At 40.6% G+C, this 16,502-nt stretch overlaps 1 protein-coding gene across 27 annotated transcripts in view; it reads left to right on the plus strand.

The window, feature by feature from the left end:
• DLG2 (discs large MAGUK scaffold protein 2) overlaps positions 1-16,502 on the plus strand; it is a 1,094,951-nt gene that overhangs the window by 1,033,121 nt on the left and 45,328 nt on the right. For all 27 annotated transcript variants that reach the window (XM_075416649.1, XM_075416588.1, XM_075416597.1 and 24 more), the window contains 2 exons: positions 3,480-3,656; positions 14,424-14,499. In XM_075416649.1, the coding sequence (XP_075272764.1) occupies positions 3,480-3,656; positions 14,424-14,499 (253 nt within the window). The remainder of the gene's footprint in view (positions 1-3,479; positions 3,657-14,423; positions 14,500-16,502) is intronic.

A 16,502-nucleotide genomic window follows, 5' to 3' on the forward strand; every position in this document is an offset into this window, starting at 1 on the left:
GTCTCTCGTTGGACTGGGTCATTTACGTCCTCTCTTCAAGACATAATATTCTCCAAAGGTGCTACAACATTTTAGCCTTTCCTCTGACGTTCCCCATGGCATTGCAGAATCTGTCTAAGGTATCTAACATACCTTAGTATGTTAACCAGGTAAAGAAGCTTGCAAAGATCAAATAGACTTTGCTGAGAGCTGAACTTGACTCTCTGATGAAAGTTTCAGTGCTTGCAGGATGTAGCATGGTATCCTGTAGGACTGGGTTGTCATTGTCCAAAACCACAAAAGAGCAAAGCAAAAAAAATGCATCTTTTTCTGTCTACCCTGCCCAGTTCCTTTATCAAATGTGAGGTCTGGCTGCATCCATCGTGTGTCACTTTGGTTGACACTTCACAGATGCAGATGTGTTATTTATATACACATGTGCAAGACAGAGCACAATCAGAAGTGGGTGCTGTTCATCAGGCAGAAAATTAGAAATGATATGTCATCCTCCTAAATAAGTAAAACTAGAGCTTTCAATTGGACGTGTAGAGATCCAAATTGTACTTACAGCCTGAGAACTGAAAGGAGGAGGTGAGGATGAGTGTGCCTAAGTCTCTCTATTGCCCAAGGTAGTCATGTTAACTTCTATGTGCATACAACGGTGCCTAGAGTGAAGATCTCCATTTGTTTTATAGTTGGGCCAACTGCCAACTTGCAAAAGTATGTTTTACAGAGACAGCAGTGTTATCAATGCTGTAAGCTTAAATATGGTTGTGTTATCAACTTAAAACTGGCTCTTAATTTGAAATGTTTAGGGAAGAGTACTGAATTCGGCTCTCATTTAATTTTCATTTACTAATGGAGTAATCAACATCTTTAGAACATGCAGCCACAAAATCTTTCACTCAATGAAAAGTGTGCTCAAAAATTCTCTTGTCTGAGATCTATAATCTCATTTTAATTAGCGTTGCACATGATTACTCCAATCAAAGAAAGTCAGTGACAAACATTGCCATCTGCATTCAACATTAACATCAGCCAGCATGATGGCAGTCAGTGACTTCAAGTTAATACATGGGCTCTGAGGTACCAATGTCTGTTCAAGGACAAAGAACACTGCCCTACTTTCTCTCTACTACTTCACTTTTCAAACACACCCTTTATCTTAGAACTTACCAAATATGGAGCATTTCCAGTCTGGCATATGTTTTGGATCTGGGATGTGACAGTCTTGCATATTCTCTGCAACAGAAGATATTGTCATTTGTTTTGAGTAATTTAATTATGTGTGGATTCAGGATTGTATCACATCTGCCCAATATTCAGTATGGTTGCCAACTGTGTGGTCAGGGCTTTGACATATTCATAGGCTTCCTGCCAAGGTACACAATTATTCAGTGAATTTTTAAGACAGCAGCTGCTCCATACAGCGCTAAAACTCAAACCACTGCGTGCTGATAAGGGCAATACCAACAGGATGATATGTTGTATGCCTGTTCATGTGTGCACTGCCATTTCTCCAAAGATCGTGTGTCATTGATTGGTTAAGAAGAGGTGACTGATGATACTCAGCTGCTTCTGGATTGATATGCTGCTTCATCATATATCCTCACAGAAAGACTTATTTGAGAAGGCAGCAAATGAGTTGCTACTGATAAGAATCCTTTATGAAAGTAAATTTTTTCTAAGATGTAGCCAAGTTTTTAAAGGATTTCCTCTGCTAAGCCATTAAAAATTTTCAAAGATTACATGCAATCCAAGAACATTTACCAAGAAAGGCACAAGCATATCTAAACTCATGGATTATGTAAAATTCAGCAGGATTATTTATTGTCTTCATTCTCAGAGAAGGGATTATCTGGGCTTTTCTGAGGATGTGAGTACATGGCTGTAAACTCTTTAAGAGAAGACATATTCCAAATAGCATTTTTCCTCCTCCTGAACCAGACCTGTCATGCAGACTGAATGCTTATGAAAGCTTTCAAATTCTTTTTGGTTACATAGTTACAACTCTGATAACTTTTTTTTTTAAGTTGTCCTTATGACGCAAGGTAGACTTGAGTGTTTTAAATCTACCCATAAAGTTGTTATAATCGTTCTCTGAAATTACACTACAGTGCACAACAATTAATTATATCAAGTCCTTCTCAGAGAAGTGTTTACCAGTGAAGAGATTGCCACAGCTTTATATCTGACAATAAAAGAGTAGGAATTATTACACACCTCTCGGGATTTTACTGATCTAACATTTCTGTAGTCAGGATTAAAATCATATTGTTTTCCCTATCAGAAAATAAACATCAGTTCTTGACAGGCATGATCTTTACACAATATTTTAAAATATTGTAAAAATATTCCCATGTATTTTTTCCTGTAAGAAACCAAGATCTGGATTTTTAGCTAGGTAACTCAAATGAGCAAGAGGTACTCATGTACAGCCATGTTGGGATTCATGTGCAGAGTTGCTGTCTACCCTGAAGACTGCTGATGTAGGTGTCAGGCACAGGCCTGAATGAGGCTGAGAATTGGTATCCCTGCAGCTTGGTGATACAGAGCTCAGGGCAAGCAGAAGATCATTCCCAGGGTGTGGGTTGAATGCTTAGGCAGTAAGTTCACCCTGAACTATGCCCAGCCACAGTCTGATAGCCTGGCTTCTATATACATCCTATATTGATATATGTGTCCTATGTATGGGACTTATTTGCATAGGCATACCGAAGGTGGAGGTCCACGTCAAACTGATGGAAAACATTGTCAGCGCCAAAGGAAATAGCTAGGGCTGCTTGAGCAGGGACTGCAGCCCAGGGGGGCTGGATGTGGGCAGTGGAAGCAGCAATGCTATGTGTCCCCCGCACGCGTTGGGAGGGGTGCATGGCAGACTAGCCCTACTCTGGTCAGGGCATATTTCAGCTTAGTTTCTAACTTCAGGAATTCTTTGTGTGCAGCCTAACCCAGCTCCAGGGCTTCAGCCAAAGCACTATGAGTGGGAATAATCAAGAGATTCCCTTTGAAAGCTCACTTCTGCTCTGAACTAGATGTTAAGCTAGGTACAGCCATTCACCTAGAGAAATGCATTACCCCAAGCACAGTTTTGGTCCCTTGTATTTAGTTCTCCCAATGCACCCCTTTCTGCCAGACACCCCGCTGTCTGAGCACAGGGAAGGGTAAGAAGGACAAGCTCAACAGCCACAAATTGTTGTTAGCAAGGTGACAAGAGGGGCTTCTGGCTACCAGGTTTGTTTACTAGGTACTCTGATATGGTGATTGTTCTTTATTAAGTGAAACAGTAAATACCATACTTCACTGTTCAGTTTCTCTTTAAAAAAAGAGGATTCCGTAAAGATTAACTTCACAGTGGAAAGTTTTTCTCCCAGCAAGATCTTTCCCTTTGGAGATGAGTAAGGGTTAGCTGTAACATAAAATAAGACAAATTGTTCAGAAGTAAATGTTCCCAAGACTGATATAATCACTGGTCTTCATATCTTTATTTCCTTTCACAGAGCCATGTTTGACTACGACAAGAGCAAAGACAGTGGTCTTCCAAGCCAAGGACTCAGTTTTAAGTATGGAGACATCCTTCACGTCATCAATGCCTCGGATGATGAATGGTGGCAGGCGAGGAGGGTCACTCTAGAGGGAGACAGCGAGGAGATGGGAGTTATACCCAGCAAGAGGAGGTGAGTGCTGCTTCCTCCTTCCTACCTCCTTGGCCATGATGTATGTTAAAATATTGCATTTTATGCCAAAGACAGGGTGCATCAGTATACTGAAAAAAAATGGGTAAAGTACAAGAAAATCCTACACTTATTTCAAGAGTTGGAAGATATGATTTTCGCTGTGAGATTTGAAGAGCTCAGGCTGTTTAACTGTACTGATAAGAAACTCCAAAGGTGACTCAATTATAATGGATTAGCAATTTCATAAAGAAAGGGGGAAAGAGGGAGAGATCACCATCTACTAAAGAGCTTCAGCAGAAAAAGGAATAACCAGAACTCAAATCTGGGCATTAGCTCTGAATTTGAAGTAGAGCACATGTTTTAATGTCAGAGTGATTAGCCATTGCATCAGGCTGCTGAAGGATGTAATGAATGTCTTGACATTTTCAAATCAAGGCTGTATGTCTTTCTTTTGAGAGAGTAATGGAATTAAACTTCTCAGACTGTGTGATGTAAAAAATGATGCTAAATTATATAATGATTCTCTTAAGCTTCAAAATCTGTTAGTTTAATATCTGCCTGCCTGGAAACTGATGGATAATCAATATCACAGTAAATTTTTCATATAATGTAAATGAAGGAACTTTCATCCAGCTCTGCAAGCTAAATCTGAATCTTTGTTTAGCTGTGATGGATTCATGCTGACTGACAGAGGGAGAACAGATATCTGAATCTCTCACATTGTTTGTATTGTTTACTTCGCTTAGGTGCTATTGTAAAATTTGCCGTGAGTCTCTGATAGTACAAGAACTACCACACAAATTGGTATTATTTTCTGCCTCTGTTGATAGTTGCTATAGAAAGGTCAAGAACTGAAAGGGCAGAAGGAAAATGAAATCTGTCAAACCACATTACATTTCTCTTTTGTAACAATGCTCCCATACTGCATATAAACTTTCTATTCCTAGCTATTTCAGCTTTAGCATTAATATAAAAATGATCATGACCATTTTTATACTGGAGAAATGAGATGTCTGATGCTCTGCAGAGCACCTGCTGCTGTTTCAGGAGTTAGTCCAGGTGCTAATAGAGCTCATGGTACTCCTTGTTTTAAATTACATGAAAGTAAACTGAAAGGCCATCAAATACTCTGTTGACATGAGCCCTGCAAGGACCTTATTTTCTCTAATAGTCACCATGTTTGAATACCAACCACACAAGGATTTTCAACAAAAAGCAATTTTGGGGTTGTATAATAGGTAGAAATAAAAACTACATTGTCATTTTTAAGATGGGAAAAATGTGCCCATTAAACAGATTTAGTCTTTAGATATTGAAAAAGGAATATTTGCATACTATTAATTGCTACAGTAAATACTGTTGTAATGGCATGATTGTATCACACATGGGAAAAGAGGAAAGTCTATTCAGTTATTACTGAGGGACATATGTGCTCAAGGCTCACTCACAGTGTGTTGCGTACTATGAAAAGCTACAAAAAGCTGTCATGCATAATGAAACTACTATAGGAGAAAAAAGGACAAAGCAAAGCAACTAAAGAAGATGTGGAGTTGCATGTTCTGTAAGATGGAGAGGATGTAAGAGCCTAAAGCTTACTGAGTTACCTGCACAGTGATGTTTTCAAGGACAAAAGATAGAGGCTCTCTAGTCAAGGTCAGGCCTGTAATACAGCCTAGGAAATCAATGTGGTTTAAGAAAAACTGGGAGAAAAGAGAAGGGGGGAAAAAAAAAAAAAAGAAGCGAGATGAAAATAGATTTGTTAGGGTCTAAAAATAAGAGTCTCGGATTTGAAAAGATGCAGGTGTATTTACCATGCTCTCCACTTGTCATACTGATTCTTCACTAGAGAATCTGAGCGGTCTGGAAAAATCAATGGCATCTGACTTTCTGTCTGCATTAATGTAATGACGTGATACACCTGAGCTGGGGTGGGGGGTGGTTGCTGCTATTTCATAAAAGGTTTCAGTTGTACAAGGTTATTTTTTCCAGTGCACTAAAAAGTGAGTATTATTTCTTGTCTGTGAATTCTGGATGGTGCCTCAGAGCTGATGAGACTGATGTGCTCTTGCCAGCACCTTTCGTGGTCATTTACACCACCCAAGGGGAGGATGAGGAATCAATGCATACAGGGCTGAGCTACAGAGAATAAAGCTCATCATACTTTCCAGAATGTACTAATTCAGAGTGGAATTTCCTCTGAAGGTGTGGGTTATTCACTAGGAGAGGCTTGATCTAAAACAGAATAGTCCTGGGATTCATTTGACCAAATGCAGGTGACTATGGCATGGAAATCTTCATTTAAGCTGTTTACTCCAGGATGTTATATCTCTTACAGTTTATATGGGACAGTTTCTATAGGCATTGCATTATATGTAATATGGCGTATGTAATACCTAGCAGTAAAACATGCGTTATGGTGGAACAGGAGGAAAAGAACATCTGTAGCTGTTTATTGGCCGATGACATGTCCTTCAAGCCCAGCTTCCTCTGATGTTGTAGGCTGAAGAGATTTTATATTCGTCTTGTACTTTGCAATCCTTCATTCACCCCTGTTCCTTTTCTTTAGGGTTTGAGTCCAACCAACTGCCCAACACCACCATGCCTACCAAACCATATGTCACAGTGCCAAATCTACATGTTTTTTTAAACACCTCCAGGGATGGGGACTCCACCACCTCCCTGCGCAGACTGTTCCAATGCCTGACCACCATTTCAGTAAAGAAATGTTTCCTAATATCCAATCTAAATCTCCCCTGATGTAACTTGAGGCCATTGCCTCTTGTCCTATTGCTAGTTACCTGGGAGAAGAGACCAACACCTGTCTCACTACAACCTCCTTTCAGGTAGCTATAGAGAGCAATAAGGTCCCCCCTCAGCCTCCTCTTCTCCAGAATAAACAGCCCCAGATCCCTCAGTTGCTCCTGCTAAGACTTATTCTCCAGACCCCTCACCAGCCTTGCTGCCCTTTTCTGGACACTCTCCAGCACCTCAATGTCCTTCTTGTAGTGAGGGGCCCAAAACCGAACACAGGACTCCAGGTGCGGCCTCACCTGTGCCGAGTACAGGGGCACGATCACCTCCCTGCTCCTGCTGGCCACACTATTCCTGATACAAGCCAGGATGCCATTGGCCTTCTTGGCCACCTGGGCACACTGCTGGCTCATGTTCAGCCGGCTGTCAACCAACACCCCAAGGTCCTTTTCCGCCGGGCAGCTCTCCAGCCACTCCTCCCCAAGCCTGCAGCATTGCATGGGGCTGTTGTGACCGAAGTGCAGGACTCGGGATTTGACCTTGTTGAACCTCATACAGCTGGCCTTAGCCCATCAATCCAGTCTGTCCAGATCCATCTACAGAGCCTTCCTACCCTCAAGCAGATTGACACTCCCACCCAACTTGGTGTCATCTGCAAACTTCCTGAGGGAACACTCAATCCCCTCATCCAGATCATTGATAATGATGTTAAACAAGATCGGACCCAAAACTGAGCCCTGGGGGACACCACTCGTGACCAGAGGTAACTGGATTTAACTCCATTCACCACCACTCTCTGTGCTCGGCCATTTAGCCAGTTCTTTATCCAGAAGAGAGTACACACATACACCCATCCAAACCATGGGCAGCTAGTATCTCCAGGAGGATGCTGTGGGGAACAGTGTCAAAGGCCTTACTAAAGTTCAGGTAGACAACACCCACAGCCTTTCCCTTGTCCACTAGGCGGGTCACCTGGTCATAGTAGGAGATCAGGTTGGTCAAGCAGGACCCGCCTTTCATGAACTCATGCTCCTGGGCCTGATCCCCTGGTTGTCCTTCAGATGCCTGGTGAGCGTACTCAGGATGAAGAGTTCCATAACATTCCTCAGCAACGAGGTCAGGCTGACAGGTCTCTAGTTCCCAGGATCCTCCTTCTGGCCCTTCTTGTAGATGGGTGTTACATTGGTGATCCTCCAGTCATGTAGGACCTCCCCTGTTAGCCAGGACTGCTGATAGATGATGGAGAGTGCCTTGGCCAGCTCCTTCGCCAGTTCCCTCAGCAGGGAACTGCTGTGCCTTGCTCTTACCTTACATCTAAGATAAGAGCAAGGCACAGTTATCAGGCTGGGCAGATTCTCCAAGATGAGGTGACATAACTGCCAGTCCTGTATCAATGACTCAGGCATTCTGTGGTACTGTATGAGCACAATGTTTATGCACGTGAAATGTTCACCTATCATCAAAAATGGCTATTTTGTACTGGAATTACAACAGAATTAGACTAGATTTTTGTTACATTTGTATGTATAGATTTAGATTAGAATTTCTACTTACGGTGGGCTTTTGGTCACAAGAATTTTTATTTACCTCATTGTCATTCCTATTAACAGGACAATCAATATAAATTCAGCTTCCCATAAAGGGCAGTAGCAAGCTGAACAGCCTATGTCTAAGATTCCCTCCCCATGGAAACGCTCACGTTATTTAAAGCAATTCAGCAAAAAGCAAGAAACCAATGCGCAGAAGAGTGTATTAAATTCCTGGGCAGGTGCTCTAATTCAGTAGTAGATTTTAATTTGCTGTAGCATTGATTTTACACTTTCATTTCTTTTCACTTTTTCTTTGCTGAGTCTCTGCGCAAAGAAAAGCTCCTACACTGCAAGCCCCACACAACAGCAACTCCCACTTCATGAATGTCAAGCTTCAGTATTTTCTCTGACGTGTGTATATCTGCTTGATTTGTGTGTGTGGGTCTGAAAGTAATTCAGTCCGTGATTTCACACAGATTGCCCCAGCATGGACAAGCATAAATTCTCACCACTTTTACTACTGCTGTGAGGATTTGGTCCTAAAACACTAGAATATTTACACTAAACTTTCTGTTATCTTTAAGATGTGCAGCCACAAGACTGCTCTGAGACTGGACATTACACTAAGATATCCATTTTCAGGCAGTTTAATCACAGAATCACAGCATGACAGAATCACAGAATCACAGAATGTTAGGGGTTGGAAGGGACCTCTGTGGGTCATCTAGTCCAACCCTCCTGCTGAAGCAGGGTCACCTACAGCAGGATGCACAGGAACTTGTCCAGGCAGGTCTTGAATATCTCCAGAGAAGGAGAATCCACAACCTCCCTGGGCAGCCTGTTCCAGTGCTCCGTCACCCTCAGAGGGAAGAAGTTCTTCCTTATGTTCAGACGGAACTTCCTCTGCTTCAGTTTGTGCCCATTGCCCCTTGTCCTGTCGCTGGGCACCACTGAAAAGAGTCTGGCCCCATCCTCCTGACACCCACCCTTCAGATATTTATAAGCATGTGTAAGGTCCCCTCTCAGTCTTCTCTTCTTCAGGCTAAACAAGCCCAGCTCCCTCAGCCTCTCCTCGTAGGAGAGATGCTCTAATTCCCTAATTGTCTTTGTAGCTCTCTGCTGGACTCTCTCCAGTAGCTCCGCATCTTTCTTGAAGTGGGGAGCCCAGAACTGGACAGAGTACTCCAGATGGGGCCTCACTAGGGCAGAGTAGAGGGGAAGGAGAACCTCCCTCGACCTGCTGGCCACACTCTTCTTAATGCATCCTAGGATCTCATTGGCCTTCTTGTCAGCCAGGGCACACTGCTGGCTCATGGTTAACCTGCCATCCCCCAGGACACCCAGGTCACACAGAGCTGCTCTCCGTCCGGTCAGCCCTGAGCCTGTACTGACTGCAAAATGTTATGCAACTTGTATCTCTGTTATTACCAGCTGAAGGTGTATGATGGTACCAGCCTGATATTTGTGTTGTCAAATAGACAGCATTCTCCCAAAAAATACATGTAATCACACTCTCCTTTCAGAGAAAAATGGGGGGAAAAGTACACCAAAAAAAACCCAAAATGTTTCAGAAACATTTAAGGACAAGGAACAAGAGGTTTGCCAAGCACAGGAGTTCCTGTGGGCAAAAAGCCAAGTTAAATTTGTTATTCTGCTCAGCCTGGCAGAAGGGCATGTTTATCCACTCAAGTGAGTTTGATTTTTAACGGTTTCCTACAACTTGCCTACCCTTCTAAACATCCCTTAAGACTTTAATCCTTAAATGATAAAACGTTTTTTAAATGACATAATCATGTAAGCTTTGTCTAAAAGAAGTTACCTGATTATATTTACTAATCTAGTTGAAACAAAAACATGGAATGAAATTGATATGTATGTGTATGTATAAACCTCTTCCTGTTCTCTTGCAATGATGGGAAACTTTTGCTGAAGGAAAACAGCCATTAGCTTTTAAACAGAATAAGGTTGTTCTACAATTTTATGAGAATTCACTTCTTAATGGTATTAGGTCTACTCTTTTCATAAAATATTGACCAGGTGCTGAGCCACTCTCTGTATGCAAGTCACTGAAGCGAGGACAGCACGTTGTCTCCTACTGAAAAATACATGTTCTGTTACAAAAATACCGCTTCAGATATGCTCAAAAATAATTTTGGGAATGGAAATCTATTGGTAAGCTCAGACCCCACAAAAACAAGACTAAGCAGTGCAGAGAATGGAAGCAATAAAAAACCATGGACTAAGTCCACATATTTGGACTATAAATAGTAATAGGCATTTTCACTTTTCTTTCGCTTGCTGGGCAGGCAAAACAAATATAATGCAGATGACCTGGAAATGGCAAAGCAAGACAAGAACAAACATGTTAACAAAGATGTGAAATACAGCAAGGACTTTCAAGTATCCATTTAAAGTTGCATTCTTCTATTTAATAACTCTCCTTACTACTGTTCTCATGTTGGATTTGGAAATAACTTTTATTCTGCAGAGCACCTTCGTGCCATATCTGTGCAAATTAGGCTACCGTAACCATTTTATTTGATTCTGGGCACAAGTTTGCAATTTGCATCAGAATTCTACATCAGTGGTGAATACTTATTGAAGATTAAAGCATGTCTCACTTGATATTTTACATCTCCACTGTGAAGACTGATTAGTGCTTTTAGAAAGGCACTGACAAAAATCCCAGTGGTCCATTAACCTCCAAAAATGGAGGATCACAGTTCATGTCTGGTTCACTTAAGCTTGATTTCTTCTTATTTGCACTATATACGAAGAACTGAAAGTCTCATTTCGAAAAATCCCAGAGGCCCGTTTTTAACAGCTACAAAGCAGATAGACATCGTGATGCAGTGAGTGCTGCATCCTAGTAAGAAGTTCCTCAGAAGAGGAGTAAAGAGTAAACAGCACCCCAAAGAACTGAGGTCTTGAACTTGCTAGTGAGGAATCACTGAAGGCTGATGTATATGTTCAGTGTACCTCTCCACTTCTTTAGCTTTACATGGGATGAAGAGAACGAATCCTGACCATTTTTGAAAAAAGGTCCATGATGTGTCTGCTTCCAAGAACAGTTTCAAAAGAAAATGAGCATACAGGACATAGTCTAACTGTCCCAGATCTCAGATGGTCTTAGACCGCTTCCCTGTACACAGCAATGTTTCTGTAGAGAGCTACACTTGGAGAGCGGGTGGAAAGCTGGAGGTGAAATCTCCATCAGTTGTGCTAGGCGATGCTGTCTCCACGTGGGGCTCAGAGCTTTTCAGCTCCCAAGTCACATATGAATGCTGGATGTAGGTGTCTTGGAACATTTCTTGAAATCTCATTGAGTTTCAGTGACCCCCAGGCACTTCTGAAAATGGGGCTTGAGCCATGAAGTAATTTTCAAAATCTTATCTGTGCTTTCCTCATCCCTTAGGTGTAGCTTTATTGAGCAGATATGTAATTCGACAGGGACACAGGAGCAATGTATACATCAGGCAAGTCAGGGCTGCAAATGTGGGCCTTTGCAAATTTGGCAGATGGGAATCCTCCCCCTTCACTTTATTTTTTTGCACAACCCCCCATATTCCTGCTTTGTGCAGCAGTGGGGAATGAAAAATGGATACAGTTTGAAGTGAAACATTTCTTCCTTTAAAAGTAATTTCCTCAGCTGATTGATCAAAATGTTGTCCAAGGGATGGTAGGTCTGCTGTCAGCTAAAGCAATGGAAGGAATTTACACTCGTATGCTCTTTAGGCACTCACAGCATCAGCTGCAGCAAAAGTTCCTTTGTGCCTAAACTCCTTTTTTCTTGGGGGAAAAAAGGGAGTCAAGTTTATTTTTCCTTATATATAGAAATTACAAACCTGAAGACTCAAAAAAAAGTGCTTGAATTAGTATTCCTTTGAAAAATGTGTTTTCTAAGAGCTGGATCAAAGATGCTAAAAAAACAGATATTCAATACTTTTGATCTTCAACACTTTATTTCCCTTTTTAGCTCAGTCTATGGCAAAAGTGTCCTGGTAGCTCAGATGAGAAATTATGGGAACATTGTAGTTCACTGCGGTCCTGCACCCTGACCACCTGAACAAACACAAAATCTTTGGAGAACCAAGTTAAATTCGAACAGAGTTCTTCAGAGCATGTAAAACCAAAGCTTTTCAGATATTCAGATATGGGGTTGATTCGTTCAGAAAAAAGAGAGGTATGTTCCTGACACCAAAGCAACGCACTGCAACGTTTCAAGTCCCAGACCCAAGACATGAAGGCAGTAGAGCCCCTGAGCTGAAGCGTTTCAAGAGTCTATTATAAACTGGGCAAAACCATTTTTTTTCATCCTAGCCTTTGTCCAATGGCTAATCCATTTCATTGACACTTTGGGCAGCAACAGTAGTGTAATCATCCTGAGAGACATGAATTTTCAGCTTGGAAGTATACAGTTCTTCTAAATTATAAGTAACCGAGAACAGCTTTATTGTGGAAGGTGTCAGGAAAATTGTAATGGAAGGCAGCACTGTGTGCTATCCTTAATACAGCCCCAGATTATGAAATGTTTGTCATCTTCAGCAGGCTCGATGAGCATGTCTGAATGTTGTTGGTATGTTTGCCTGGAGGATTAATGGCACTTAATGACATTATTTATATACTCCTTAAAGCAAAGCAGAACGTTTCTGCAGCTCCTCATCTGTCTGCTATGCCTGTAGAAAGCAGCGATGCCTCCATGGCTGCTAATGTAATTACGATGAATTTCATAAATAAGATCCACTCTTCGGGGTTAATTTCCAAATTTCTTTATGCAGTGAAAAAGAAATGAAGTTAAAAGCAGATGTTTTAGGAAGTTAGACAGGGCCGGAATGAGTTTAAATGTTAACACAGATTAATAAGTAGAATGCTGTGTTCATTTGAGCTAATTATTTTCTCAGAAGGCATCCATCCTATTTAGGCAATTACACAGCCTCAAGTCTTCATTTCTTATCACTACTATCAAGGGACTTCATCTGCTAGTTGAAGTTTAAGACTGTTCATGTGTTTTTAATAACAGAGATTTAATTTGAAAGCTACATTTGAGCTATTTCCATGTGAATATTCCACACTTACAAAGAAATGTATTTATTCTAAATTTAAACTGTAACTATAGTAACCAGCATTCACTGTGTTTCAGTAGGAAATATATAAGCCCACACAGACAGAAGGAAATATGTTGTCTTAATTATCATTCTATCAAAAGACTAGAGTTAGCATTTTTTAAAAATAATCATCAGAAACAAGGTGTTCTTACTATCCAGACTTAGAAACCAAGAGCTTGCAGGAATGTATTCTAAAGTCGTTTGTGGGAAACTGTAAGTTAGAAAAAGGATCATATCTGGACCAATTTGGAGGATATAATAAATCTCACTTTTTTTCCCCAGCTATTTACTGTCTAATAAAAGTACAATATTGAGCTTTTAGAAGCTAGTTTTGCAGGCTTCAGCTTAGATTTCCTAGAGCAATTCCTAAGTTTAGACAGAGTTACTGTTTCAATTATAGATAGATGATCAGATTTTTTTGCTTGAGCAAGTAGCTGATAGATTCTGTAGGTGATTTTGCAAAAGTAGTAAATGTCACTTGTACAGTAATGACCACGTTAATCAAGGTGAGTAAGGACATGAATATCTTCTTCCTTTCTTTATAGACAGAGACAGAATATCTTCTTCCTTTCTTCAGAGACAGAAACTGTCTCTGCATCTGTTTTCTTGGAGGTTGATTTTGTTTAGGGGAGAGCTTACCCCTGCTTACTTTCTTTTTTTAATTCGTAGTATTATCATTTAAACGTGAGTTAAAAGTTTAAATATATAACATCTGTAAATCTTTTAGTAATGGTAAACTTTTCAAATATACTAAGGGTATATAGCTTTCCCCCGGGTAAAATATTTACTGCATATATTTCAGCATGCTAATGGATTTTAAATTTTGTTAACATGTTTTTAAATTGATGCTTATTCACTGAATAATGGAAATTCGAGATATTGATCCATAATACTTAGGGACGTAAAAGGAACACTGAACTATCTCGTCTGATGTCCTTTGTAAATGCCTTGTATGTCTCTTTTTTCCTCTGTACACAGGGCAGTAACCTGTGTTTGTCCAGTCTTGATTCTAAGATACAAATGGAGTGAGAAGCCACACATTCCTCTTCTATATTATTTTGGTGGCTGAACATATGAAGCATCGAAAAATAAAACTGTGTTTTCTTTAAAATTAATTTGTCTGGCATCACCTTGTTGCCAATGATTCTGAGATGTGTTTCTTTCCCAAAGAGAAATTTTAGATGTCAGCTTCTTTATTGAAGGTGGTATCAGTGACAGGTGACCTGACATCTCTCTCTTTCCAATTTATAAAATTTGCCTTAAATGCTCACTTTATGTGTAGCAAGCCACCAATGGTCTTGGGAGATCAGGTATCAAACATACCATACAAAATGCTGTTACAATCAGTAAGTGTTTCGTTATTTGTGGTTTTTTTTCCCCAGAGTTGAAAGAAAGGAGCGTGCACGTTTGAAGACGGTGAAGTTCAACGCAAAACCTGGTGTAATTGATGCAAAAGGGGTATGTAAATAGTGAAACCTTTTGAAATGGCACTTTAAGTCTTTCAGAGGAGAGAAAATTTTAGCAACATAAGGAATATTTAGATTGTTGCAGCCAAGACCTGGAGTATAGTGAAATATAGACAGGAGTATAATGTGATACAATCTTTGAAATAATTATTTGCATAATAATAATACTGACTGACAGTGCCTCCTAATTGGAAGGTACTAAGAAAATAAAGATCATTCTGTGATAGCTGTGACTTTAGTTAAATGATGGCTAGAGAAGAGAAGACTTTAAAAACCAATGGAGATGGATAATTGTTTAATGAAATAGGGCAAGAAGTGTAAATTCACTGGCTTCAAACGCTGTTAAATCTCAAACAAAAGGTTGAACGTTAAAGAGACCCGGATGCAAAATTCAGGTTTTGGACGTTCTGCTTTGACAGTTGTGACAGACATTGAACGCAGTTGTGTTTCACAGCAGGCATGATGGGCCGGCCAACACAAACCACGTGAGTTCCCTTCCACCAGCATTGTCTGGAGAGCACGGCCTCCCCGCTGTCACCGAGCAGCTCAACAGCCAACAGTTCTCACTAGCCTGATGTCTGATATCCCGTACATTGCCATCTGGCTGGCACGAGTTATAGCATGAGAAATGCCCACAGTCCTTGCTGTTGAGGTATATTTTCCTGCTGGAGTGTAGCTTGTGTTTGTAGTAGTAGTAAATACTTGACATTACTTTCACAGGGATTTATTTTTGAAAATGGTCCAGTTGGCATGCATGGGATTCAGAGCTGAGGGCTTCTGCAAGCAAACCAAGAGACAGAGCTTCAGAAACCATCAGCAAAATGTCCTGTTTAGCTGCAGAAAACACAGGGCAGGGCCAAAATGGGGCCATGAGAGGACAAAATCGTAGGTTGATGCTAGCAAGGGACAAAACCAAGTGGTTCAGCAGGTCCCTTCCAAACCTGCTGTTCCTGTGGTCCTCTGCTTAGTTTAAAATTCTCATTCTTAATCTCTTCTTGCTTCATTTCCCTCTGTAATGGGAATAATAGTACTTCCTATATCCCAGTTTATTCTGTTTTTTCACTTAGACAGATTAGCAGGGTAAGAAGGTCCCCTTGCCATGAACATGCCATTCCTAGAGCAGTGGGTTCCAAGCCTCTACATGGCAGCAAAATAATATTTCAGACTTGCAAATACCTCCCTGTTACTGTGCTACAGAACACTTTCTGCATTCCATGCAAATGCAGATTAATTGCACTGACTGAAACCAGTTTTCCAGATTTATATGGTACGTGGTGGAATCAGAGCTCAGCCTCTGCACATTATTTGCACATGCAGATGAGCTGGTATTATATAACAAACCACACTGTGAAAGGACTTGTTCATCTCACTGCATTTCTTCAGGAGTCAGAACTCCATTTTTCAATTTGAAATGACCACTCTCTGCAACCCTCTAAAGTAATGTTGCCATTTATTTTGGGAGATAATAAGCTTTATATTGCCAATGAAACCACTTGCTAAATGTCCATTTCCTGTATATAATCAAAGCCTCAGGGGAACAACTCATTCACATAACTAACGGTCCTTATTCAAGTGAGTCTGTCAAGAATTTAATTACCTTTTGATTCCCCAAATTGTTTTTCCATTTTTGTCATCAGTGTAACATTAGTCTTCCAGCCACTGACATAAATGTTTGTTTCAGTGTTTGGGAAATTGCATAATTGCAGACCAAGACCACTGTACCCTTTTGGGAGCACACTTTCTGTTGTCAGCCTTTGCTAAACTTTGCTTTTGTCTGTTAAAAAGCAATCCCACAATTTCAGGGCTTGTGTTTGAAAGAGTGTAAATGGGAAAAGTTTTCACTGTTAAATTAAGCATCAACATGTAATATGAGATGTTTCATCTGTTTATGCCTCATTTTTAATCCCAAACCCAGAGATAAGACATAAAGAAAGTATTATAGATGATGTGACATTTGTAGTCTAGCAGTCCATTTCACTGGACTCCTCCAATCCA

This window comes from Opisthocomus hoazin, chromosome 1 (assembly GCF_030867145.1).
Source record: "Opisthocomus hoazin isolate bOpiHoa1 chromosome 1, bOpiHoa1.hap1, whole genome shotgun sequence".
NCBI lineage: Eukaryota > Metazoa > Chordata > Aves > Opisthocomiformes > Opisthocomidae > Opisthocomus > Opisthocomus hoazin.